The following is a 26,398-nucleotide window of genomic DNA, read 5'->3' on the forward strand; positions in this document are numbered from 1 at the left end:
TAGTAGTCCAAAAAGTTTGCTGACCCCTGTTCTACAGGTTATTCTTATAACATCAGATTTACTGACCTATTCGTATTTACTGACTTACTTGAATGTTAGCTTTCTTTAACGTAAACTTTAAAAAAAAAAAGCCAACAAAGGGGTGTTACATTAAAAGTCATAATTTAATATAAATGCTACAAAAATATCTCAGTCACTTAGATACATAATACTCCCACACCAAAGGGTTGTATGCTAAACAAAAGTTTAACAAAAAGTGTAGAAACAATGTGCTGCATTGAATCAGATTGAGGAATCAAAGTGTACCCATAACAAGTTTTATTTAAGTAAAGTAAAGCTCCTGTAGGTTTGGTATCATCAAGGTTAAAATTTGAAGATCTGGCTGGCCCCCTCCATTCCATCTCCCACATTATTAATGGGCCCATCAATGTAAAAATCTTACTATCGAACATAAAATATGAAAAAAGGATTGCAAATAAACTATGATTTATCTCGGGTTTATTTTACCTGTGTCAGTCAGCTGCACAGACTGGATACTTAGGTTCTCCAACTAGCATGTGCATCTTGACATGGACTACCAACCAGAAAAAGCTGTAAAAGGAAAGCCAAAAGTCAAACCACCCCCACACTACTGCGTAAAACTTCTTTTCTGTGATTGTAACCTATAAACAGCCAAAAAATAGTATATTTGCAACATATCTTTACTTAATATTCAGAGAATTTAATATATTTCAATATTGACATTGTTTGACTTTGTAAACAATCTCCAACCTCCAGGTCAATGCTTTCTTTTTACCATATTGTTTATTATGTTATCTTTGACTTAAGCTATATTGTTACCTAATTTAGGTTCAAAAAGTCACAGAAGAAAGGGCCATGTTTGAAAGGTTAATACCTGGAACAATTTATTCCTTCACCGTGTCCACAGAAAAAGAGCATTTTAGAGATAGTCTGTCTGTTACGGTAGCAATCCAAACATGTAAGTAGATTGAATTTATTGCTGCTGATGTTTTTTTCTGTTCCTAGTTTTAGTATAAATCTTTAACAATATCAGCTCTCACACCTTTATAACTCTTATAGACCAGACAGTCTTTTTTTATTATTTTTACTATGGGTCTGTATATATATATATATATATATATATATATATATATATATATATATATTGATAGCATACCCCAAAAGGCTCTTTTTGCAAAACAGGGACTGTTTAAAATATAAACAAACAAAATTAATAAGACAGTTATAAGTTGATTATTACTAACATAATTATTTTGTTATAATGATATGATTGATGTGGACCTTGGAGGTGTCTTTTTTACATAGTAGAATAATGTGATAAGGTTTTCATGTTAATATCTTTTTATTTTTAATAAGCCCCAAGCATTGCTGGCAATCTCAGCTCCACTGTAACTACGGACTCAGAAAATGTCACTTGGCAAGTATATGGTCGGTTTGATGGATATGTTATTTCCCTAACTTCTGAAACTATTGCCAGAACAGAAACTGTGCTACAATCAAGAAGGTATTTTGTTAAATATATTTTTTAAACACTAGCAAATATTATGGTATATGTTTAGGCACACAATTCCTAAATAGCTCAAAGCAGTTATAGCAGAGTATTCCATTTAAGTTAACAATTCACTGTTGTAACATGAAAGAATTTTTGAAAAATCCCATTTCCCAAGTATTAGTTGTAGTAATTGAATAGTATGCTCATCATGTACTTTCAATAAAGACTGACCGACAGTGTGGCTGATTTATTAAAGCTCTCCAAGGCTGAAGAGGATACACTTTCATTAGTTACCTGGGTTATCCAGCAAACGTGGAATAGATTTCTGAAAGTCATTTGCTTTTTGTTAGCAAATGTTTTCAATCCTGGACCAGATCTAGGTTTTTGGATCACTGAAGTTCACTGATGAAAGTATATCCTATCCAGTCTTGGAGAGCTTTAATAAATTAGGCTCTGTGAGAGAACATTGTGTTTTTTTTAGTTTGTATATTTCATTTGCTGATGCTGGATGTAGAATTGCAAGCACATATATAAAACACAACTGTAACTTTGGTTAATTTTTTTTTTTAACTTTTAAAGATGTTGTGAATACACAGTTTTAGCTAGTGACAGAAGCTGGTTAGATAGATAGAGAGAGAAATGGAAGGATCAATAGCACCAATATATTTTTTATATTTTGTCATATACAATCAGCTACTTACATTTGCGCTTGCAGATTGCATACCTATAATGGTCTCTTGCCAGGAGATGCCTATAACATCAGCATTATCTTAATCTCTGGATTTAAGAGAAGCTCCCCGGCTATTTTAAGCCTTGTAACAGGTAAATATGCAGGCTAATTGACAGCATGTGATGGTCTGTATTTTGTACTCATGCATAACCTTTATTTTGTAGTCCCTGAACCTCCTTCAGCTCTGCAGATTCTTGGTCAAGAGGAACGTGCCATTTATTTGTCTTGGGAGCCTCCACGGGGTGGATATGACATCTTTCAAGTAGGCCTACCATTGTTTTATAAATTATATTTAACCTGAGATTTTTTTCCTTTACTGCGCCATAAATCTTGCATAAGGAAACAGACATGTAAATGCAAGTATCAGTATGCATTGTGCAAACAAAATCAGAATATTGTGGACTATACTGGTAGACCATAGCTCAAAAGCATGGAGCCCTTGGGCAAGCCCACAAAATGTGGATCCCACCATCTAATAACATTGTTTTAGAAATGGGTTGTGTAATGATGCAGTGATTGCAATGATTGATTACTGCAGCATTTAAACTTTCTCGTTCAGGTGTGTTGTCTTGAAACATATTACCGGTGAATTTATCTTACTCCTAACTCTTTTATACCTCCTTCATGAGAAAAAAAGTTAGCTGAAAGTGTTGTAAATTACCTAATATCATACCAGGTACACAGAGATTCAAATTGGAAATGCATAGTAAGAGACAGGCAAGTATTTGACTGAAAACATTGCTTGGTGACTGTTTTGCGGTCCCTAGCTGAGAACCACATTCTCTCTATTATTAGCAGTTATATTATATCAGGGGCAGTGTGAATGCATGCACAAGGGAGGACATGGACGTTTTCATGCTCACACATATGACCTTTTATTTAAAAGGTGATCTACATTTATTACCTGACAAAGCACAGGCCCTCTCATCAAACATAAATTTATTATAGGAACATGTAAGGAGGTTAGATAAGGTGAAGGATGAAGAAAGCAAATTCAATATTTTTTATCACAGTTACACAGGAATGTAAAGCCATGCACAATTTTTATTACGTACAAATCCAACAGGCATGATTGTATATTCATGTAAAACCCTAAACACCAGGATCCTAAAACCCCTGTAAAACCATGACAATGTTATCAGTGCTGTCATGGTATACAAAAAATGTATGCATTTTCATGTAAAACCCTAAACACCAGGATCCTAAAACCCCTGTAAAACCATGACAATGTTATCAGTGCTGTCATGGTATACAAAAAATGTATGCATTAAAGGAAAGCATATGTGTATATAGACAGACATAAAATTACCATCAATAGGACATGTAGGTACTCTAATATAGTAAAACAGTCTAAGGCCAAATGCCTATGAAGTTCAGTAATTTGCTATGTGTGTACTTTTATGCTAATTTATGTAAAGTCATTTGTACACAAATAATGGTAAACAAAGCAGAAGTAGAGTGTAAAAAGTGTGGAATTAAGGAGGCATTACAACTTTTTTGCTCTGTGTGGGATCTGCTCGTATCAGCCTGCTCCCAGGTATTAGATAAATGACTGGCTGCTTATTGACCTTTAAACTGGACCTTTCCTTGACACATTATGTAAATTGCCATTGATGACCTGATTCTATCATTTACAGCTTGCTGATCCTCGGCCTTCCGAACAACTGACCAGGATGAATGTACAGCTCAGGTGTTCAGAGATTTGTCACACAACTTGTCACAGTTACCTTCAAGATTGTTCCATGTGTGTGACTGCAACTGCTGACACCTAAAGATCTGTGTTACATGCAGGGAATTAGCATTCCTTACAAAGAAATCAGCAATAGCAGTTTACAGTTTATTAGTTTATCTCTCAGTACAGGTCCTCTTTAATCATAACTAAATGATAGCAGGGGAATACAACAACATATCATTTGAGTGAGCTCTGAGATTGTCTGGGGTTGCTGATGTCATATTCAAGATGGTAACATCCAACAGCAGTCTCTGGAACCTTTATTATCTAATTTTATTATTAATTACAGGGGAATTAATTGCAACAACAAGGAAATTCATATATTTCTATAGGATATTTCTGGTAATATAAATATTATGGGAGGCAGTTCTTTATATATTTTTAGGTAGTTATTTAATTTTTCCCTTTTTTTTAGCACCTTGGACATATTTCATAAAATTACATTCTAATAGCATCAAAAAGTAAACCTGTCACAAACATGTTGGTGTATGTCCCAGGTTCCCAGCCAGGATGCTATCTGCATGGAGTTTGCAGGTTGTCCCTGTGTTTGCATGGGTTTCCTCCCACATCCCACAAACATGCAGTTGGGTTAATTGTCTACCTTCCAAAGTTGACCTTAGACTGTGTTAAAGACGCTGCGCAATACAATGTTGTATATAAATATTGTGTAATGATAGTGACATTTCCACCCAGGGTCTTCTCAAGTTTCATAGGCATAAGAAAACATACCGCACATGGTGGTTGGATTAAGGGGCTCTGTCATTTGATGAAGGCTTTTCTTTTAACAATTAATTTTAAAGCCTAAATAAAATCTTGCAAAGTGAGAGGTCCATACTAGAAGTTTTTGTTTCCTTTTGTTCTAGGGATATTTACCCTCACTTTCTTTTTAGTTACCAATGATCACCAGTACATATTTCAGAAGTATATTTCCACATTAGGGACACAAAGTAAAGTTTTTTTCTGGAATGGATTTTCTTAAAAGTCATTTACTATTTGTTAGCAAAATGTTTTCAGTCCTGGACCAAATCTGTTCCAGGTTTGCCCATCCAGCTTCACTGATGAAAGTGTATCCTCTCCAGTCTTGGCCCAGTGGGAGTTGTGTCAGACCTTTCCATAGAAACCACTGCTTACATTCAACTCAGGGTTCCAATTTTATAGCTTTTGGAATTCAATAAAAAATTTGGATTTTCAAAATGATCATTCCTAGATGTGTTAGTAACACATTTTATCTATGCTGGAGATCAGGGGTGCCCACACTTTTTTGGCTAGCGAGCTACTTTTAAAATGACCAAGTCAAAATGATCTACTAACAATAAAAAGTTGGACCTAATAACTTCGATCGCAATCCACCTGTTGGGCACCCCTGCTGTAGATCAATACTAATCAGAGGTTGATACTAAAAGTTTGAAGCTAAATAATGTCTCTCATTTTTAATGCTTTTATAGTGGGGTAAACCCCACATGTACTGTGCTTTTGTAACAGATGTGTTCTTGGAATACATTATAAATGCTGGAACAGAGTACCAGCCACACTATTTAGTGTCCTTACACAAAACAGGGAGTTGTCTGGCAGAATTAAATACTCTAATACTCTATGCTTGGTAGATACTGCCATCATATATAGATGTACAGTAAAGATAGGACTATGAAATTAGGGCTTTTAGTTCATTGGCTGATGGCATCTCTATTTGTAACTTTATTTGAGTTTTAAAGCAGAGGTTGAACAGCGGATACTGCAACCGAAGCAACCGAAGTGGGATTAATGTATCTAATTTCTCCAAAATTGTCTTTTTATTAGAGTTAGCTAGTTAGGTACTCAGTAAATTTGTGGTGTACCCCCTGGGGACAGACCCCACAAAAGGTTGTCCTAAAAATGTAACTGTACAAATAAAAAGTATCACAGATGGTACTGAACTCTGTTTATGTTGCAAATGCACTAATACTGCCACATACAACTCCAAAATTGCAAACTTTATTGGAGCTGAAATTTTGCAACATTGCATATCTTTAAGCTGGACTCTCTAAAAATTTTGCTGTGCCACACTTACAACGTGGACCTTTTATGATGAGAATTTTAAGGGATGATGCAACAGTTTGAATGTATGTTCAACGTAAAAGACACTATTTATTTGTGTAAGGTATCCAAGGAATTAAAGCAAAGGTCATTTTTCACATCAGGATGACTGAAAATGTGGAAATTTTATGAGACAAATGATTGCCGTGTAGTTCATGGGGCATCTCTGGGTGGGAAATAGTGAAGGGCTTTGAAATCAGATATAATGAATTGACAGATTAAGTCGTTCCAAATGCAGCATATCAGTGGTATAAGTATTAGGGAAAGATTGATCATTTTAGTGTTTGAAATGTTCCGGGAATCCCTTTTTATGACATAAATATAAATTAGTATTTAGTGCATACCACAAATGATAAGTTATACCTTGTGTTTTGTACCTTCATATACATTAGGATGATTTCAATAACAACTAACAAATGTCAGGCAGTGTTAAAGCACAAGACAAGATCTGATTATTTTATTTTACTATAACGTAGGCAAAAGTTAGAACGTTTATCCCATTGGAGGGATTTTTTGATTAGGTACTGTTTTATAAAAGCAAGAGGGTCCAGATGTAGAGTCACCAGGATAGGTAAAACAGAAAATTGCAATTAAGACAAAATAGACCTAATTTACTAAAACTCTCAAAGACTGGGGAAGTTACAGTATCATGAGTAAACCAAGGTAATCCAGCAAACAGCAGTATTCTTCAAAATAGTTTTATGTTAGGTAGCAAATAATTTTAATCCTTTGACCAGGTCAGAAAAGAGAATGATGAGAATAATATTGAGACTGACTGAAAATTCAATAACATTGCAATTCGGCAATTAGTCATGTGCATGCACCTGCTATAAGTGATTTATTACAACAATGTTTTTTTTTTTAAATCAATTCAAGGTTTGCTGGATCACATAGCATAGCATGCTTGTGATCACATAGATAGAATCTTGCTATCATTGCACTGACCTCAAAATTTTTCTGAAGCATCAAGCAATACAACTTGTTGTTGTAAGTGGTAAATAAACTGTGCTAATTTAAAACCAATCACTAAACACCACAAATTTATGTTTTAGAAAACAACAAGGGTCTTCAATGCCAGTCCTTGATGGTTAGGATCAGCACTAGTTTTTAGTATTTCCCTGATGGACAACAGTAAATGGAATAAGGAATGGTTTACAAACATTCAGAAAATGTTTATACCAGAATCCAACCTGTATGTACCCCTGAGGGTTGGAGTTGAAGACCTCTGGTTACAACCCATGGTAAATGCTTGCGTGCAGTGATCTGTGTTCAGTGGTGTGTAGCTGACAACACCTCTGACCTGTATAAATCTGAGAAACTCCTCTCCTACATTTCAAATGACACTACAAGCTTCCGGGAAGCCTCTGCATTTTTGGAAGTTCTAATAGCAGTAATATATATTCGAGTGTAAAAAAATGCTGGCATCAGTGGAATTTAATCAGTATGTTTCAGAGCCCAGTAACAAATTAGTTTGGACAGATTTTTGAAATATGAACAAGGCACCAATAACACTGATGGATAAGCACCAACAATCGGTTTGATGATTTTGGCTTTTTCACCCTGCAGCATTTTATCTCTAGCAATAAAAAATAAAAGCAAAACACCTCAAGGAGGAAAGGAATGCACAGTAGCATGACCCTCCTAAAAGGTAACATAAATTGCTGTTCTGGGTCATTGCTCTTTGTAGTCACTGTTAGGAGCCCAGCTGTGAGTGGACTGTGCACCCTTACAAAGCACATGGGTCCTTGATTTGACACCATTCCTGGAAAATTTAAATGTTCTCTTTATATTTGCATGTCTGAATTTTTTCAATTTTTGTCAAGAGGAACCTGTCACTAGACCAATAATTTCAACAACATTCTCCTCATATTCATGTGTACATAAAAAAGCCCCTCTTTTGTAGAAATCTAAAAGTGCTAAAAATGTTGTTGGGTGTCGCCATATTGAATGTGCCTAGTAGTAGTTAGTCATTTACCACCGGATTTGTGTTTGCAATGTTGCAGATATTTCACAGCCTATGCAACCTGCTTCCTCATTTCAGAACTGAAGAAGCAGCTTGGATAGGCTGCAAAACATCTTCAACATTACAAACGGTAGATATACCGTACTATGACCTGGATGAATGAGAACCTTCAAAGACATCTTCACAAGTTGGTAAAGAATTTGACCTTATTTTGTTCCCTTTGGAGTGATGTTTTTACAGATCACCTACCGACAAACCACCAGAGGAAACATTTGCAAGTTAACAACAGTTAATAATGAAGCAATGGTGAAAAATCTTTCACCGGGGGAAGACTACATCATTGAAGTTGTGACAGTTAAAGGACAACATTCCAGTGTGCCCGAACAGATAACAGCAGCAACCAGTAAGTTTGTGAAACCTTCTAATATTCACCAGTCACAGTAAAATGATACTGATATAGTTACAGAAAAGTTGCAATCAACCTCAACGCTATTTTAAAACGATCATTTAATTCTAAGTTGATTGTAGTTTCATTAATTTACATTTGACTTTAGCAACTGAAAGATTACAGAAACTGGACACAAGGAAAATCTATCAACTGTTATATTATCATGGAATGTGGTTTCTCTGACATGAACTGCCACATCCATGTTCTTTTTATATTATACCTTCAAGGTGAGAATATAAATCTCCTGTTGGGGAGTTTCTGTGTTCTAACAGGTGAACAATTCAGTATAGTAAATAATTCCATGTGGTCAGCGGTGCATGGCCTAGTACACAGCACAGAACACCTGCAATTGTAGTCACACCATTTCCAAAATGAGCAGGTAATGAGACCTAACAATTGGGCCATGTGTTATTGTCACTGATGAAAACAGTACACTAATATCAGTAATATGGTGATTGAAAGCAGAGCTAGGCACATCACTTTACTGAAAGGCACAGATTAGTTGTAATTTCCTGCTGGAGTTCACGTGTTACTGTATGCTGAGGTGCCATTGCTTAAGCAAAGGAAACCTAATGCTGAGGGTTGCACTGGCATCTTTTACAGGTATATTAGTAATAATTTGTTTTGGATACATATGAATACAGAATAGTTGTAAATTTGGAGCAGGGTGATTTCCTCCCCCAGTGTCCTTGCTTGTGGTGCACAGAGAGATTTGTGCTGACTGGGGTGGTAGTGCACAGTGTAGTATGTGCTTCCAAAGGGCTGGGGGTGATGGAGTCTGTTGGAAGGGTTGGTCAGTGCAGTAATTCAAGGACACACAGGCTTAGATTGTTGCAGCGTTCCATTGTGATATTTTGTGTTATTTCTGTACTGTTGTATTTGTCTGAATACAGACTCTGCACACAGAATCTTCCAAGTTAAATGGCTGCTGGAAAAAGTTCTTGTATTTGGGGTAATTTTACAAGGCAAACAGCCTAGGTACAAATATTAAATCATGTTTAATTGTTGTGTAAAAAATTGTTAAAATGAGTTTGGCACCAAACAATTTCTTTTTCCCAGGACCCCCTGGAATTTGTGGCCTTTCAGTGAAACACAGAAATACAACTTCTGCCACTCTGACATGGGACCCAACCACAAGCAGTTTTACTCATTACAGAATTTTCTTTACCAATGTGACCACTGAATGGGAGTTTAATATCTCTGAAGGACAGGCAGAGTATACAGTGACACACCTTCTGCCTGGTGGAATTTATAATTTCACAATTCAGAGGATGAAAGGGACTGTTGTGGGGGACCTTGCATCTGTGCGAGTTGTAGCAGGTTTGTCCTCTTTCCTTTTTACACATTAAAATTATTTTTTATTTCAGTATTTTCTTTTAGATAATACAGTGAGCTGGATTCATTGTCAAGTGTGATGATGCTTACTACATGGGAAATTAGCCAAAAGCAACATGCTATCACCTCCTACCTATATTTGATACACTTACTAAAGTATTGCTACTGGTAGAAATCTTTAAAGGATTTATAAACCCAATTTTTTTTTAAATTTGGATGAAATAGGGATTAACCTAGTGCTTTTAACTGGGGTTCCATGAGCAATGAGCATTGAGCATTTTTTTTCTCTCAGGTCAGCTTAACTGACACCAATGATGATTTTGGCTATCTATAAGTATGACATTCTTCCCACTGTCCACAATGTAGATGTGCTTCCCACTGAGCAGCATGCTAATGTACTGTGAGCTGTGCATATAGTAATTACAGCTATTTCTTGCCATTGTGTGTCGTTTTGGGAGCTTTAAAGACATAAGGGGGAAATTATACCTTTTTTTGAAAAATTCTAATTTTTACAGGACAAGGTCATTTGGCACTCAAGCTGAAAGGGCCACAATTACCCCTCCCCTCCTTCAATGAGCTGTAAAATATTTCAGCAGCATACTTTGCAAATGTTTCCCTTTTTGAGCTCCCTTTTTGCTAAGTGCCCAGATCTGCCTACCCCTTTTCCTGTTCCTGGTTACCAGAACAAGGGTTCCAGTTAGAAGCTTTTCTTTACTCATTTCCTTTCTTTCCTTTCCAAATCTTAAAATTTAGGATTTTGCTTTGATTCCAGTAAATAAAGGAAGCAGACAGAAGTAAGAACCTTACAGGGGGTCTTATTCCTTGTCAGCCTTTCCATTATAAGTACAGCTTAACTGCATGTATTTTAACACCTAATTTATCTAATTATTGGTTCTTCACATGCAAATTATGGCAATACCTGGCACCCAATCAGTTTTCAAAGGAGGGCCTGGCACCTTTAAGAACATAGACTAATGATTACAATGTTAATTGCCTTACAGAATAAGTAAAATTACATGATTATCTTGTGATTTTCATGCAAGTGTACTCTTTGTAATAAGCATAATAACATAGTACAACAAGGAATGGACCTGATGTCAGTAGCTTTCCTGAAGGAACCTATCAAAAGCTCAAGCTATAGTACAGAAAATGAAATGAAATAATGAAAATGAAATAAAATATGAAATATATACATATATATATTCTTTAATACAGTAACATATGCCAATCAAATAGTATATAGTGTTATTTACTAATCTGTTTTTCATGTTTATCTTCAAGATCCTGAAAAACCTATATGATTTAGGGTCTTCAATATTTCAACACACTCCTTTTCAGTACATTGGAGGCAACCATACGGACGGGTAGAAAGATATCAAGTGGATCTCTATCCTCAGCCTGGCTTTGTGTCTGTGAGAGATCTTGGAGGTGGAGAGTATCAGGTATGTTTTTCATTATAGTATGTGGATGGGCAACTTTTGTTTATACTCTGAGCTCATTGGAATATTCTTTGGAAAGCTGACCAACCATGAAGCTTGCTTCTCTCCCTCTGTCTCTCTCTTTCTTTATTTTACATAGAATGCATAGAAAATGAAATATGCAAAGTTTGTGAGAACACATTTTTACCATGAGGAGTTGATTAACAACAACTAGCATCCTTTATTATTTTTATGCTTATTTTTTTTTAACCTCTGAAACTTCAGTCAGTCACCAAGGAGTTCATGAATAGTTTAACAAAGGAAGGGGAGTGCTATTGAGTAATACAGACTCATTAATTGTGTACCGTACAGGCAGACCTAGCTTTAAATCATTAATGCAGGCAACATTTCCCTGTTGCCATCAAAAAGGCATAGGAACAATTCTAAGTTCTGAAGAGTAAAATAATGATTACCTTTCCTGTTGTTTTTCTGCTGCTTCTCTGGAGAAATACAGCTATACAGGTATGCTGTTTTTTTATTATCTGTTCCACTTTATGTATGGTTGCTTTTTCTCTTTTCTTTTTATTAGTGAGTGTTGAAGATCTAGAGATGGGTAGCATAGGAAAGTGAGCTGTGAGTGCCAAGGGAAGCATTTCAGCTCTCTCTTGGATAAACATTTTTTCAACAAGGAAATATTCCATGCTGCTTTTTGTTACCTAGATCCATCCATCACAGTGGGAATGTAAGTCAAGAGCTTGCAAATTTTCTAGGATTCTGTGATGCCTGCAGTTTCTGGGTGGAAGGTTTTACAGCCCTGAGCAGTGCTTTTCTGCATGATGCACCTAATATTTCATTTAAGTCATGTTTCCTTGGTATTTCAGGCAGATGTATCCAGTGCTGTTCCCGGTACCACATACACTGTAACAATTTCCTCAGTGTCATCTTCAGCCTATAGCTCCACTGACAGCAAGTCATTGATGACCAACGAAACCAGTAAGTTTGCTTATCGTTCTATCTGTTCTCTCAGGAGTTTGGGTGGGAGCATTGAAATTTTACGCCTCTGAATATACAAAGAATCTGAATTATTGATAAACAATTGTACAACAGTAAGTTTTTTCTGCTTGGCAAAAGTTTGCTATTGTATACAGAACTTTTACTGGAAATTCACAGTGCGCAATAGTCTTCAGAGGTTATTAAAGGCAGAAGTACCATTATTATATGGATATATAGACCTATTCTATTAAGTGAACACCTTTCTGAAACTCTAAAAACGCAGTTTTTGTACAAAAGGTGACTGTTAAATGTGACTGTTGAGTGGTTAGTGAATTGATATTTTCAGAATTTGAGGATTTTATGGCTATTCTTCAATGCATATAAAGGAAAACTATAATATGCGACAAAAAATTGAAACCCATGCCTTTTTTTTTAATCTTGAAAAAATAAACCTTAGAATGATCAAATGGCATAAATGTAGTAACTATTGACAATACCTTAATGTTAATCATTAATTAAAGACAGTTATAAAGTTTTGAAATAGCTGATTTTACACTATTTACTACTGGTTGACAGGTTACTGCAATCCTCTGCTCTTTATGCAATCGTTACAATGCTCATTTGTACCCTAGATATCAGTTCGTTGCAACAAAATGTAGAAAAAAAGTGAATCGATTTCGAATTAGTGAAACAAAATACAAGTTTTTCTATATAAAACTAAAATGAAACCTGGTAGTTATTTGCTCTATTATATCCACACTTCCTTTATTTCAGTATTGTTGTACGTCATGTGCAAGGACCATACCAGTGTCAATAAAATGTTTTCCTACTTCCCGCATTGTAGCTATCACAGCCAAACTGACACTGATATCAGGCTATCCTGCATAGTTTTAGAACATTGCATATTTGGCATTCTTGCTAAAGAATGTTTCTTAAGTTTGTGTATTTAATCATCTTTTGTAACACTGTATTGAAAGTAAACGCTAATGTTAACAGTTTATCAGTTATACAAATGGCTTTCCCGTGTTTTCCAGTTTGCTGTACTTGCAATGGTGGATGTTATTTTCAGTTGCTGTGGCATTACATACACTAATCTCTTGTCATTTACAGTTCCAGGACCCCCAGATAATTTAGCTGGAGAAAGAGTGGGCTCTGCTGGAATATTGTTGTCTTGGTCTATACCACGGAATACAAATGGCAAGATTGTTGCTTACTCTGTCATTTACAGAGAGGTTTGCCCATGGATGCAGTCATCTTACACCCAAGTACAAACGACACCTGACAGTCTAGAGGTTCTCTTGACAAGTCTGACCCCTGGAACAACATATGAAATTAAGGTACTTGTTCTAAAGTTTTTGAAATTTTATTGTTCATACCTATCTAAATTGATTTTGCTTTAGTGTATATCCTAGTGGCGCATCATTTTGTTGTCCTTAAAGTATAATTTTTCTTGAAATGGTTTGGTGACAGGTCAAAAATAATAATTTCAATGAATTTCAAACTTACAATAATTAGCCTACAGATATAACTTGATAGTCACAAGAGTTGAAATTGCTCTGACTTTGAGGTATATTGAATGCTTTTGACTTGTGCCTGAAATAGGCTGTCTAGTTCTCCTGGCCCTTGTTTGTATGTATCTAGGTGATCATTACTGCACAATTTATTACTCTCTGATGTCTAGCTTTAGACTTAACTTTGGTATTTGTGTTTAAGTCTGGATTGGAGTCTGTATTGAATGGTAGCAGCTAAACTAGTGGTCTGCATTAATAGTGGTTGTCATGACCGCATCTGTATAGTGATCTCCAGGACGCCTGCCTTGTATAAAGCCATTTGGAATGTGGTATAATAGGGATGTATATAATGAATATTACCATAAGTTGAGCATCTTCCAAATGCTTTAAAGCATTCTGTGCAGACACTAAAGCAGAAATTACAAAGCTATCTATAGCAATTAAATGCAATGTACTGTACAAGCTAAAGATGTGTTTTTGTCCCTAAGCCATTTTTTATTAAAAATGCATGTTTATGATTGATAAGTATCTATAAATGATACATTTACTGCATATTTTACACCTTATATCTTCTTGTATTGCATCTTTTGCTTGTATTGTAGCTACATCCAGTTAGGTCATAAAAACAAAGGTGTTCCAGTATAGAGAATACTGCATTTTGTACTTCTTAATTGTTCAGTCTAGCAAAATCATATTCATTTAAAGATTTAGTACAATTGCCTATGACCAGTGTGGTAATAAAACTTGCATCAGCCAGGGGTAAGGATAATGTGGAAGGTGTTAGGTCAGGGTAAAATAAAGTGCTATGCTTGTGAAAGGGTTCCTGAGTGGGGAACTAAAGCAAAACTATCATCATACATTGTGATGACAGTGTTTAAGTCTGTGCATAACTGATGGAGAGTGAAAAACAGGGATTCACTTGCAAGAAAGGCCAGGTAAAGGTAAATTGGGTTAGAAATGCTTCAAGATCCAATTGATAAATTAGCACAGACAAGATATTCCCTCCAGCACACAACAGCTCTTTCTCAGTACCCAAAGCATTTGTTAGATCTTTTCCCCAGCGCCCATAGCACTGGGGAGACCTGCCCTCCACGAAACATAGACCCTACTTACTTTTTTACCCAACAGACACAGTGCTTACTCTCAGTATCCAGAGAACAGGTAGGATCTGTCCCTTAAAACACTGATCATTCCTAGTATCTATAGTGCAGGTGAGATCTATCAGCCAGCACAAACATAGTTTATACATAGCATAGGTGATGTCTGCCCCACAGCTCACTCCCAATATCATGAGCAATATTAAGACCTGCTCCCCAGCACTAATAGTTCACTCCCAGCATCAAAAGCACAGGTGAGATGTGCCCCCCAGCATACACACAGCCTACCCACAGTATCTATAGCACAGGTGAGATCTGCCCCTCACCCTCCACACACACATACAGCTCGCTACTCCCAGTATCCAGAATGCAGGTGAGGCACAACTCCAAGTATCTATAGTGCAATTGAGATTAGTTAGGATCTAGCACCCAGCACAAAGCCAGTATCTATTACAGGGGTGAGAACTGCCCCCCAACACACACAGCTCACTCCCAATATCAAAAACACAGGTGCCATCTGCCTTCCTCTGCAATATTTATAGCACAGGTGAGATCTACCTTAGCCCCCCAGCACACACAAACAACTCACTTCTATTATCCATAACACAGGTGCAATCTTCTCCACAGCACACACAGCTCATTCCCTACTATACTTAATACTTCTTTACTACACACATAACTCAGTTTGTTACAGAAAGCAGTAATCCATAGCAACAAGTTCAGCTTACTGAAGTCAGCTTTTAAGTAATTACTGAGTGAGTAGCAATGGCATTTGTATGTCTGTAAAACACAGAGGGCCTGATTTATTAAAGCTCTCCAAGGATGGAGAGAATACACTTTCATCAGTGAAGCTGGGTGATCCAGCAAACCTGGAATAGATTTCCTCAAAGTCATTTGCTATTTGCTAGCAAATGTTTTGAATCCTGGACCAGATCCATTCCATGTTTGCTGAATGACCCAGCTTCACTGATGAAAGTGTATTCTCTCCAGCCTTGGAGAGCTTTATTAAGTCAGTCCCAGAGTATTGTGTTGTTCCCAATCATTTTTCACAGGTAGAGAAACCAGGGTGTGACAAAGAACTTGCCATGTTTTAAGAAGTGTGGTTTGGATTGATATACTGCAATGGAAACTATACAATAAATTCAGTGATCAAATATTTCAAATTACTGCTAACTTTTTATAGCCTGTGTCAATGCATACTACAGTTTGATACAAATCATACAGGAGATAAGGAACAGGAGCAGGAGATAAGCTACCTTTGTGTGTTCTTTTAACCCCTCTCATAATTTCCATGACAAGCAGGGGTGCATGTCACCTCATGCCAGCAGTGTACCTTTTTGACATATAACAAGCCTCAACACGTTCCACTTTCCATCTTGTGGTGCCTACACTACACTGTGGAGCTTCTCCAATTGTGCATGCTCCATGGGGTGGTAACCTGTATCCATCATCCTTCCTTGGTCCATAAGTACAGGACCACCCCAGGGGACATACATGCCAGCCAGATATGATTGCTGCTTGTCACCTGGTTGCTGCTGATGTCTCCATAAGCAAAATCTTCACATTTTTCCAAAAACAGGAACCCCCAACATAGGAATGTTATAAACATACTTGAACATACTGATAAATATATTGAATTTCAGTAATAAAAAAATAGGGTAGGCACTAATATTTGTTCCAAAAAAGGCTTATAATAATAATTTTTTCAGTCCTAAAACTTAGAAAACCTCCACATGTTTCTCTTTAAAGGATAGCTTTATCGAAGTCCTAACAAGAGTATGTATGTACCCTAACTATAACAATAAAGTGAATTACCTCAGTATAAAAGTTATGATGTACCCTACAATGTCCGTTAATCAGAGTATACTTCTGCACATGCAGTATAAGACCAAGTACAAGTGGCACTGTTCATGTTCCCATGTGTTTAGGGCCCATAACCGATTTCCATAGTAAAACAATGCTGACTGATCTTTGTGTGGTTCCTCAGTAGCCACAGCCAGATAAATTAAAGCTTAAAAGTGCTCTAACATTGGGGTCTATTTATAGAGCAGTGAATCTGACTTTTCCTGAAAGAGACCCTGGTGGAGAATCAATTACTGTCATTAAAACATATGGTCCTGGAAGATTCTCCACCGGAAAATGTTTCAGAAAAAGTAAACTAACCTACCAACATGGTGTAATACCCATCAAAAGCATACATAAACATATACATGTGTGTTAGCCAACATACCAATATTTGAATAAAAAACACATTCACAAATCCCCAATGTATTTGATCACATATTCTTTCAAAATGTATATGGCAACTACAAAGTCCAAATGCATTAATATGTTCTTTGTACAATTAACATATGTATAATCAATAAAAATGTTTTGACCATGTAGAATGCCAAAAATACCCTAATAGGATTATATAGAAACCAAAACATAATTGATAAGATTGTATATGTTTGTGGATTCCAAAAAAAAGTTTATTTAAATTGTTCTGGGCCTGCCAGGAAATGCTGCCAGGACCAATTTGTTCGAGTCTCCTTTAAAAAGATTTGCACATTCAGTGATTTCTGATTATAGTTCTATCCAAAAGAAAAAAGTCCCACACATGAGCCTGGAAGTACAACTTTCTTTTTAAGGCATGTGGGCATTACATGCAAAACTTGGAATCAAGTACTGAATAAAAGAATAATGGTTCACTGGGCAAGTTACAATGGTTTTAAATATAGTATCTAATAAATTATCCATAAAAAATGTAATACGTGTAGTGTTTTACAGTGCAACATAACCCTAATTACATGAACAACTAATTACCATTCAATGAATTACACCATATTTCAGTGTACGCAGTTTATTTTTTCATAAATATAATCCAAAAGTCCTTAAAGTACTCTAGTGCTTTACATATCAATATTATTCACCATGTGTTAACTTCTCCTTGTAGGGACTACTTTATGTTGTGGTAATCCAACACACTCACCAGACATCAATGACCTTTAAATTAAACAAAGTTCTTTCAGCACTGTAAGTTTCTAATACATTGTACCATCATGTTTATTTAAAGATAATCTTTATTTAAACAGAAAGGAGGTACTGCAGCATTATGGATCTTGTTTACAAAGAGATGGATAATTCACTGTGCAATTAAAAATTCTCCTTAATTGTTACAATGCACAAAGAGGGCTTGGACAGGCCCAGGGGGTCATATGGCAGTATTTTCCCCAGAATGGTGGGAAGAAGCCATGGGCAGGTGTGGGTCACTGTATTGTGACCGAACTATTAAGAAAACCACTGAAAAACAGCCGGGTGGTTACTGAAAAGTGCCAGGTGGTGCGCCTGGCTAAATAAGGCTGAGGAGAACACAGCATTGCATATTACGGTCATGTGGCAATAGACATCTAGAGCACCTGAATAGTTTCACTAGTCTCCGCTGGCTGCATCATGAGTTAGTAGTCACACCACAGTTTTTTATTGCTGCCTGCTGTGTTCAGTTCACTAATGTTAGATAGTAATTCAGGTTGAAATAAAACATAAATCCATCAAGTTCAACCACTAGGGAAAAAAACATAGTCCAGATATAAAACCCTATGGACTCAGTTGATCCAAAGGAAGGCACAATAAAACCCTGTTACATTTTGCTCCAATAGGGAAAAAAATCCTTCCTGATTTCATGAGGGAATTGGATGTTCTCTGGATCAACAGCCTCTTATCTTTACTTTTAAGCTTTGATACCCAGTTATATTCTGTTCAGCTTTTTTTGAAGCCATCTATAGTAGTTGCTGAAACTACTTCCTGAGGGAGCTGATTCCACATTTTCACAGACCTTACAGTGAAGAATCCCTTCCTTATCCGGAGCTTAAACGTCTTTTCCTCCAGATGCAAAGAGTGCCCTCTTGTTCTTTGTAATGATCTTTACAATCAATAAAGTCAATAATTGGGAAGAGAGTTCTCTGTATGGACCATTTATATGTTTATACAGGTTGATCATATTCTCCCTTTAATTGTTACTTCTCAAGGGAGAATAGATTCAGTTCAGCTAATCTCTCCCCTTAGCTGAGCTCCTCCATTCCTTTTATTAATTTAGTTTCCTTCTCTGCACTCTCTCCAATTCCACAATGTCCTTTTTGTGAACTGGTGACCAAAACTGGACTTCATATTCCGGATGTGGTCTGACCAATGCTTTGTACAGGGACAGGATTATGTCTCTATCTCTGCAGTCTATTCTTCTTTTATACAAGAAAATACTTTACTAGCTTTAGATATTGCAGCTTGGCATTGCATGCTGTTATTAAATCTATGATCTACTAGAACCCCCAGATCCTTTTTCATTCCTGACTCTCCCAAATGTATTCCCCCTAGACAGTATGAAGCATGCATGTTGTTAGCTCCCAAGTGCATAACTTTACATTTATCTAAATTAAATGTCATTTCCCACTTGGCCGCTGAATCAAACAGTACATCCAGGTCTGCTTGTAGATTATAGACATCCTGTGTGGACCTAATTCCATTACATAGTTTGGTGTCATCTGCAAACACAGAAATGGTACTTTTAATCCCAAACTCTAAATAATTTATAAAGGTCCCAACACTGAACCCTGGGGTACACCGCTAATAACCTTAGACCATTCAGAGTATGAATCATTAATCACTACTAACTGAATGTGGTCCTTAAGCCAGTTCTCTATCCATTTACAGATTGACTTTTCTAAGCCTATTGTCCCTAACTTTCATATCAACCGTCTGTGGGGTACAGTGTCAAATGTTTTAGCAAAATCCAAGTAAACTATATCAATTGCTATTCCACTGTCTACCTGTTTACTTACTTCCCCATAAAAAGAGAGTACATTTGTTTGACAACTTCTGTCTTTCTTGAATCCATGCTGACTATCACTTATAATAATATTTTCTAGCAGAAACTCCTCTATGTGATTATTTATCTCTTTAACTCTCTAGGACCTTTCCAAATATGGACGTTACCGGTCAGTAAAAACTGCAGTGAACTAGGATAGGTTGGGTCCACTGCCCATTGATGTTAAAGGTCACTCACTGAGCCTTATGTATGAGTCATTCTCGCTCATCCCTTGTCAGCAGCTCTTCCTTTTAAACAGTTACATTAGGTGCATGTCCATCAATGCTAATTATATTTTTAGGCATTTAGGAAAACATTTTCAAAACGAATCACAATGCTGAAAACACCTGGTAGCACAAATAAATTATGCTCAGTTCATCAGCTGTATTCAAATAAAAAAGCAAAAAGGTTTTTCTTTATTTTTGTACTTTAGTGGATGATTCACAGCCTCTGGCTTTATGTCTTAAATGTCTTTTGGATTTCAGTTGCTTACTTGTAAGACTAAACATTGATTGTTGCTCATTTCCTTATTGTCTGGCTTAAACTTTAACTAAAGAGTGTCTTATTTCAAGAATACCCAATATTTGGCCTAGATGATGATAGCATTCATACTGGCCAGCATGGCACCCTCAATAGACAGGGGTGGGTAGAACATAGTGACAGGGTATCTCTCAGAGGTTCTAGAGGCGATACCTTTGTTCTTAATTTCTGTGGTCTTAACAGCTGTTGTGCCCATTATGAGGGCATTCCCCTGTTGAATTTTTATTTATTTTTTTTAATTATGAGAAATGTACAGGGAGCAGTGAGAACACCTAAACCTCAAGCTTCTTGGTGGGTGGAAGCCTAGAATGCTAGCAGCTAGCTGTCATGACTGAGCTTCCCCATGAAATTATTGGGAGTCTCAGACACAATGCATTAATTTCAGAAATATTTTTCCTTATATTGACACTGTACAAAAAATTGCATACAATGTAAGCAAACCAATAAAAATGTAGCCAGAGTATGGGCATAAAAAATTTAACCATTCCTAGCAAACAATATTTCTTTTTAAACAGGACCTCACTAACCCCAGTGGTTTCAGGCACACTGAATCTTTTTGTGACCTTTTTTCTGTGATTAAGTTGGAGATAAAAAGGCTGACAGACTGCCAACTCACTGCTAGTAGGAAAAAGCAAAATGAGCTAAGCTTCTAAAAAGAAACTGAAATAAATGTTCTGCTATAAACTTTGAGGATGAATTACTCCACAGCAAAATGAGAGCTTGCTTTATGCTCATTTACTGTTTGTTAACAATATGTAAATTTTTAGATTTCTTTATCTTGGACAATGTTCAATGGTACAAAATTTTTTAAATAATAAATACTGACATTAAGACGTTTATTAATTTATTTCAAATAAACTTGTTTCATTTTTTGCCAGTTGTTTCATGTTCTGTATGAGTTAGGAACAGTTGGATCTAAGGAGGTTTGATTCTCAATTTTTCTCCTAATTTGTTCCAGGTGGCTGCAGAAAACAGTGCTGGGGTTGGATCATACAGTGATTCCTTTCTGTTTAACACTGCAGAGAGTGGTAAGAGTTTACAAGCTTTACTATCTCACAACAGACACCTGTTTGTGTTTATGCATATATATATATATATATATATATATATATAATATATATATATATATATATATATATATATATATATATATATACATAGAGCATAATATTAGTTAATGGTAACTAGATACATAGGATTACCATTTATTCATTAGATCATGATCCCTTTACATTTAATTGAGATACATAAAAATTTCAAAGTGTTTAAGGCCAATATAATCCCCTCAGGGTGTTTTTTATTTGCCATTATGTTTTCTCCTGTTGGATTTAGGAATTTCATCTCATGACTCTTCAAAAGAACTTTGTCTGTTGCCAGATAATTACTTGACTATTTACTTACTGTCACAGAATGTACCCATGCATCCCTGTGAATAAAAGAAAATTCTTTTTTTTTTAGTTTGCATTCACAGCTTTGCTTCTTTGGTCATTACCTGTATGCCAAAGACCTTAGCATGGTTATTGGAGAGCAATTCGTGATTTGAAAAGATATTCAGATTGTCCCCTACTGTTCAAAATAATTTGGGTATGCCCTGGAGTGTCTTTTAGCTGACAATGAACAACTTTCATATTGCAAGTTTTCTTTTTATCCCTCTCCTTTGGGTCCAGTTCTTTACTGACATAACTATCCCTGAACCAAGGGCAGTCCTGAACAAAAAAATGCATCAAGCTGAAGATACTATAGGGACAAAAGTGTGTTAACACCTGACCATCACACCTATGTTATGTATGTAAATTGATAAGTTTAGGTGTTTCCATTAAGGGTACTGTTAATGCTACAGCATACAAACACATATTTGTGTTCTTTTAACCATGTGGCTAAAGGCCAAGCGTACCTATGTAACAGGAGGTCCAATAAATATATATATAGTGTGTGTGTAAATATATGTTTGACCATAAAAATGTATATTGATGTGATCAGCTAATATGACTTTAATGTGCTTTTACAAATTTACAAATTCCACTTTTTTCACATTGTGTGCTTGGTTAGTCTAATTGGTTGTTGTAATTTTCTAACAGTACTTGATGCAAACTGGTTCCTGTGAAGATGAGAAACAGCCAACAAACATATTGTTTTGTGGACAAGATAGGTCTTGTTGGCATTGAATAAACATATTATCAAGTACCTTACCATGTCTTTTAGTGTTGTAGGTAAAAAACTGGTAGGAAACTCACCTCAACATAGCTCAGTTTCTTCTGTCACTGATCATTCAATTCATTGAATTTTCTCTTTATTCATTTGTTTAAAAATGTGCTTTCTACATTTATTTTAAGAAAAGTTCTTATCATCGAGGTTATGGATAACAGTACAGATTCAGCATAGTTTATTTTTTTTTTTTTTATTTAAACCTTTTTATGACTTTCATGACAAGTCTATATAGACAATTTAGCTTGTAAATTAATTCCTTTAGCACGGTTTATTCCTTAGCGTGTTTTAAGTAAATTCCCAAAGCTTGATTTGTCTCCTGAGATTGATGGGATCCAGCTGCATATCTCCCTTTCTTCACTGAGAAGATTTATTAGGTTTGGCTACCTTCTAGCATTCCCTTTGACAGCTAAATCTCTTCACTGATAAAAAATAAGATACGTTAGTTTCCTTAAAGATGTTTAAAAACGGTGCGCAGTAAGACTGGGTACTAAAGCAAGCGGTATAGGAAATTTAGATATTTTCTTAAGATGGGATGCATATATGGAAAAAAAAATGCATATATTTCTGAAACTGTTGAAAGTGTTGGTAAAGCCAAAGTTTGACATTAATGGTAATCAGAGACTGCAATATCCCCCTGATATTTTCAATTTCTTCTCCACAGGTGTATTCTTTATAGTCTCTGACAATAATCTAAAGGCTCTTACCCTTCACAATTGTACTGAAAAAATATACACTAAACTGGCATCTGTCTCCTCCTTCCTCCAACACACTTAACTCAAAAGTCCTCAGAGGAGGAGTTTGTTTGTTTTTCAACAAAGCTTATTGTTAACCTCCTTGCAGTTAAGCCCGACCTTCGCTCGGGCAAAAAAAAACTGCAAGGATGGTTAAGCCCGAGATTTTGTACATGCTTACTTACCTGGTCCCCCTGTGCTCATCCAGCGTCGTCCTCCATCGATCATCGTCCGCCGATCTCTAAACATTTTTTATATTCATATTATCTACTAGAACCCCTGTTCGGACATATTTCTGTAAGTTACAGGTCTACAATTTAAAAAAAAAATTCATGAAAAACAGTGAATCACTTTTGGTACAGAAATCTAGACCTCAGTGTAACGCTTAGGTGGTTAATTGTTCATCTTATTGTTTTATTGTAGCCATTTTCCATGAATTCCTCTCTTGAAACCCAGTTGGGACATGCGTGTGTTTAAAACCTAAAAGGATTTTTTTGTCTATGCCAATCATGATCAAACTCTCTAGTAAATGTAAATCACAAATATATATCCGTATAACAGACAGCATTCTAGTGTTTAGCTGGTTTTGATTAATCCCACATAGCATGCCACCGCAGTATTTCACGTCCTGTTCATTCTCTTTGGGGTAGTGGCAAGGAAATCAAGGAATTAGTTGGCTGCCCTCTGTTCAGTAGCTTGCAGAGGGGGCACGGTACTATCCATGGCAAGCATGCATGCGCATCATTGGTATGTAAACACCTAATTCCAGAGAAAAGTAAGGACACAGCGTGCCCACGCGTGCCTGCCCTACTCACCCCTGATCTCCAGCACATACTTTGAGACTGTGGACAGCTGAAGGGGATATTAGGAGCAGATTAATCCCTGGCTTCAACCTGTCCTGCCATTGCTGCTAGGACATTATAGCCTTTCTGCTCACAGTCACTAATTGCTTGTTGAAGAGTTAAACTTGGCTGATCTGCCACTGGTGTGTTTATCTCTTGGATTTACTGTTGCTGACTTAGCCTGTTTCCTGACCCTAAGACTGTATGCTCCCTGGACCGACTTGAAATCCCATGTACAGAGTGATCTGTGGGCGTCTTTCAGTTGTTACCAGACACCATCTCTTGTGCAAAGAAGTCCTGGGGGCAACTGTGTGCTGGGACAGGGCAGCTAGCCTCCCAAGGCTGCTAAATGGGAAGAGTGAGGCGTTAGATTGAGGGACTGGCACCTGGTGACCACTGGTGCCAGACCAGGGTCTTACATCCAGTCACAATTTACATTTGAGAATGTGACTGATAATATGTCCTTAACTAATGCATATATGCAATGTTTTGCCTACTGGTACTTTTAATACAATTCTAGAAAACTTAAGGAGGAATTATACAAAGATAAAATATTTAGATGATAGGAAGAAAAGGGTCATGGTTTAATTACTCTGGGCAATGCATTTTTTGTTGAGTTAGATCTTACAATTGTTTTTTATTTAATTGTTAATTGTTATTTATTTATTTAAATTTCTTTTGTTCCTACAAATGATTTATTGTTATTGTAACTTATATTGTAAATGTTTATGACATTTTTTTTATAGTAAAACAATTGTAAATAATGGGGTAAGCGGTTAAGGTAAAAATTTATGCTTATAGCTTTTCCAGTGTTAGGACAATCCCGCCGGATGCTCCAACAATAGTCAGCCATCATATGTACATCCCATCTATCCTCATACCCTTCTTTTATGACCTTCAAATTTTGGTGAAATTGTTCACCTTGCTCATCACTGACTGCACCAAGGTTTTCTGGGAAGTTAGAAAGATGGCTATGCAGAAAATGCACCTTGATGCTCATATTGCAACCAAGCATTTTGTAGCTCTCCAAGAGTTTCTGGACATATTCTGTGTAATTATTTGCTCGTGTGTTTCCAAGAAAGTCCTCGACAATGGCTTTGAATGGAAACCAAGCATTTTTTTCCACTTCTGACATTATCCTGATGAAATGTTGATCTTTGATGAGCTGCCGAATTTGTGGACCATGAAACACACACCGGCCTTTATTTTTTCAAATGACAGGCTAGGAAATGCCAAAATGAGGTACTTGAGACAGTCTCCTTCAGTTGGCAAAGCTTTAATGAACTATTTCATCAGACCCAGTTTCATGTGCAGAGGCGGGAATATAATATTCTTTCTATCAACAAGTGGCTCATGTAGAATGTTTGGATCACCTGGTTTTAGGGCAGATCTTAGAGAAACAATGCCTCTTATGAGCTCTTCTGTCCCACATGCACAGATAACAGGGATACTTGGTGTATCCGCGTTGCTGACCAAGAAGGAAGCCTACCATTTTAAGGTCAACACAGATGACCCAATTGTGTTGGTGAAATTGCAACAACTTAATGACTCTCTTTATGTCTGCATATTCCTGAAACTGAATGCCCATTTGGGACTGACCCAAATATATTGCTATTGTAAAGGATGACACACTTTAAGCTATCAATGAATAGTCGCCATTCAGTTGAGTTATAGATTGGAATTCCTAATTCCTGCATTAAACCAGGTATGGTATGGCAATACCCAAAGCCACTGTCAGTTCTAAAGTACTGCAGAAATGCCATTTCTCTGGTTTGAAAATACCTTTGTTCCTTTTTCAAGTAAGTTTTTCTCACGCAGTCTTGATAGTAGGAGTTGTGAAGCCTTCTTTGACAGTCCCAAATCACGTGCCAGATCACTCAACTCATGCTGATCAAATCCCTTACGAACATTCCCTAACGAGTCCTCTTCAATTTAAAACTCTTCATCATTTTTGTCACCTGGTTCATCTCCATATTCATGCTATACAAGAGAGGGTAGTGTAACGAAAACCGGCACTGAGATTTCATCTGAATGAGCCACTGGGCAGACAGCCATTGGTAGACTTGGTAGTTATATCCTGAAGTTTTCACTATACAAAAGTAACAGTCACTGAAATTATCTAGCTCTCGCCAAACCATAGGTATACCAAATGGCATCTTATCACGTGTTCCCTTTGTCCACATCTGTAAATCCTTGACACACTGCTTGCAGACTTATCTTGATCACCAAGTTTAACTTTGAAATATGCCAAATAGGCTTGCTCTACAAATGTGCTGATGTTCGCCTTATGATTGGGAATGGCGAAACTGCCACAGATATAACAAAATGAATCAGGGTTGTATAGGCACTTATGACGGGAAACAGCAGAGTAAGAAAAGTTCTGAAAGAAAGGAAATATGTGTGTAAGTAGAAAAATAAATTTTG

The 26,398-nt window shown here is 36.5% G+C and overlaps 1 protein-coding gene across 1 annotated transcript in view; it reads left to right on the top strand.

Annotated features, from left to right (window-relative positions):
- PTPRQ (protein tyrosine phosphatase receptor type Q) overlaps nucleotides 1-26,398 on the top strand; it is a gene marked incomplete at its 3' end in the record, with an annotated part of 149,680 nt that overhangs the window by 13,569 nt on the left and 109,713 nt on the right. The window contains 10 exon segments of the mRNA XM_072401206.1: nucleotides 850-979; nucleotides 1,378-1,525; nucleotides 2,229-2,335; nucleotides 2,408-2,505; nucleotides 8,252-8,414; nucleotides 9,519-9,779; nucleotides 11,076-11,236; nucleotides 12,094-12,205; nucleotides 13,316-13,542; nucleotides 21,152-21,221. Of these exon segments, the coding sequence (XP_072257307.1) occupies nucleotides 850-979; nucleotides 1,378-1,525; nucleotides 2,229-2,335; nucleotides 2,408-2,505; nucleotides 8,252-8,414; nucleotides 9,519-9,779; nucleotides 11,076-11,236; nucleotides 12,094-12,205; nucleotides 13,316-13,542; nucleotides 21,152-21,221 (1,477 nt within the window).

Source organism: Pyxicephalus adspersus, chromosome 2 (genome assembly GCF_032062135.1).
Source record: "Pyxicephalus adspersus chromosome 2, UCB_Pads_2.0, whole genome shotgun sequence".
Lineage (NCBI taxonomy): Eukaryota > Metazoa > Chordata > Amphibia > Anura > Pyxicephalidae > Pyxicephalus > Pyxicephalus adspersus.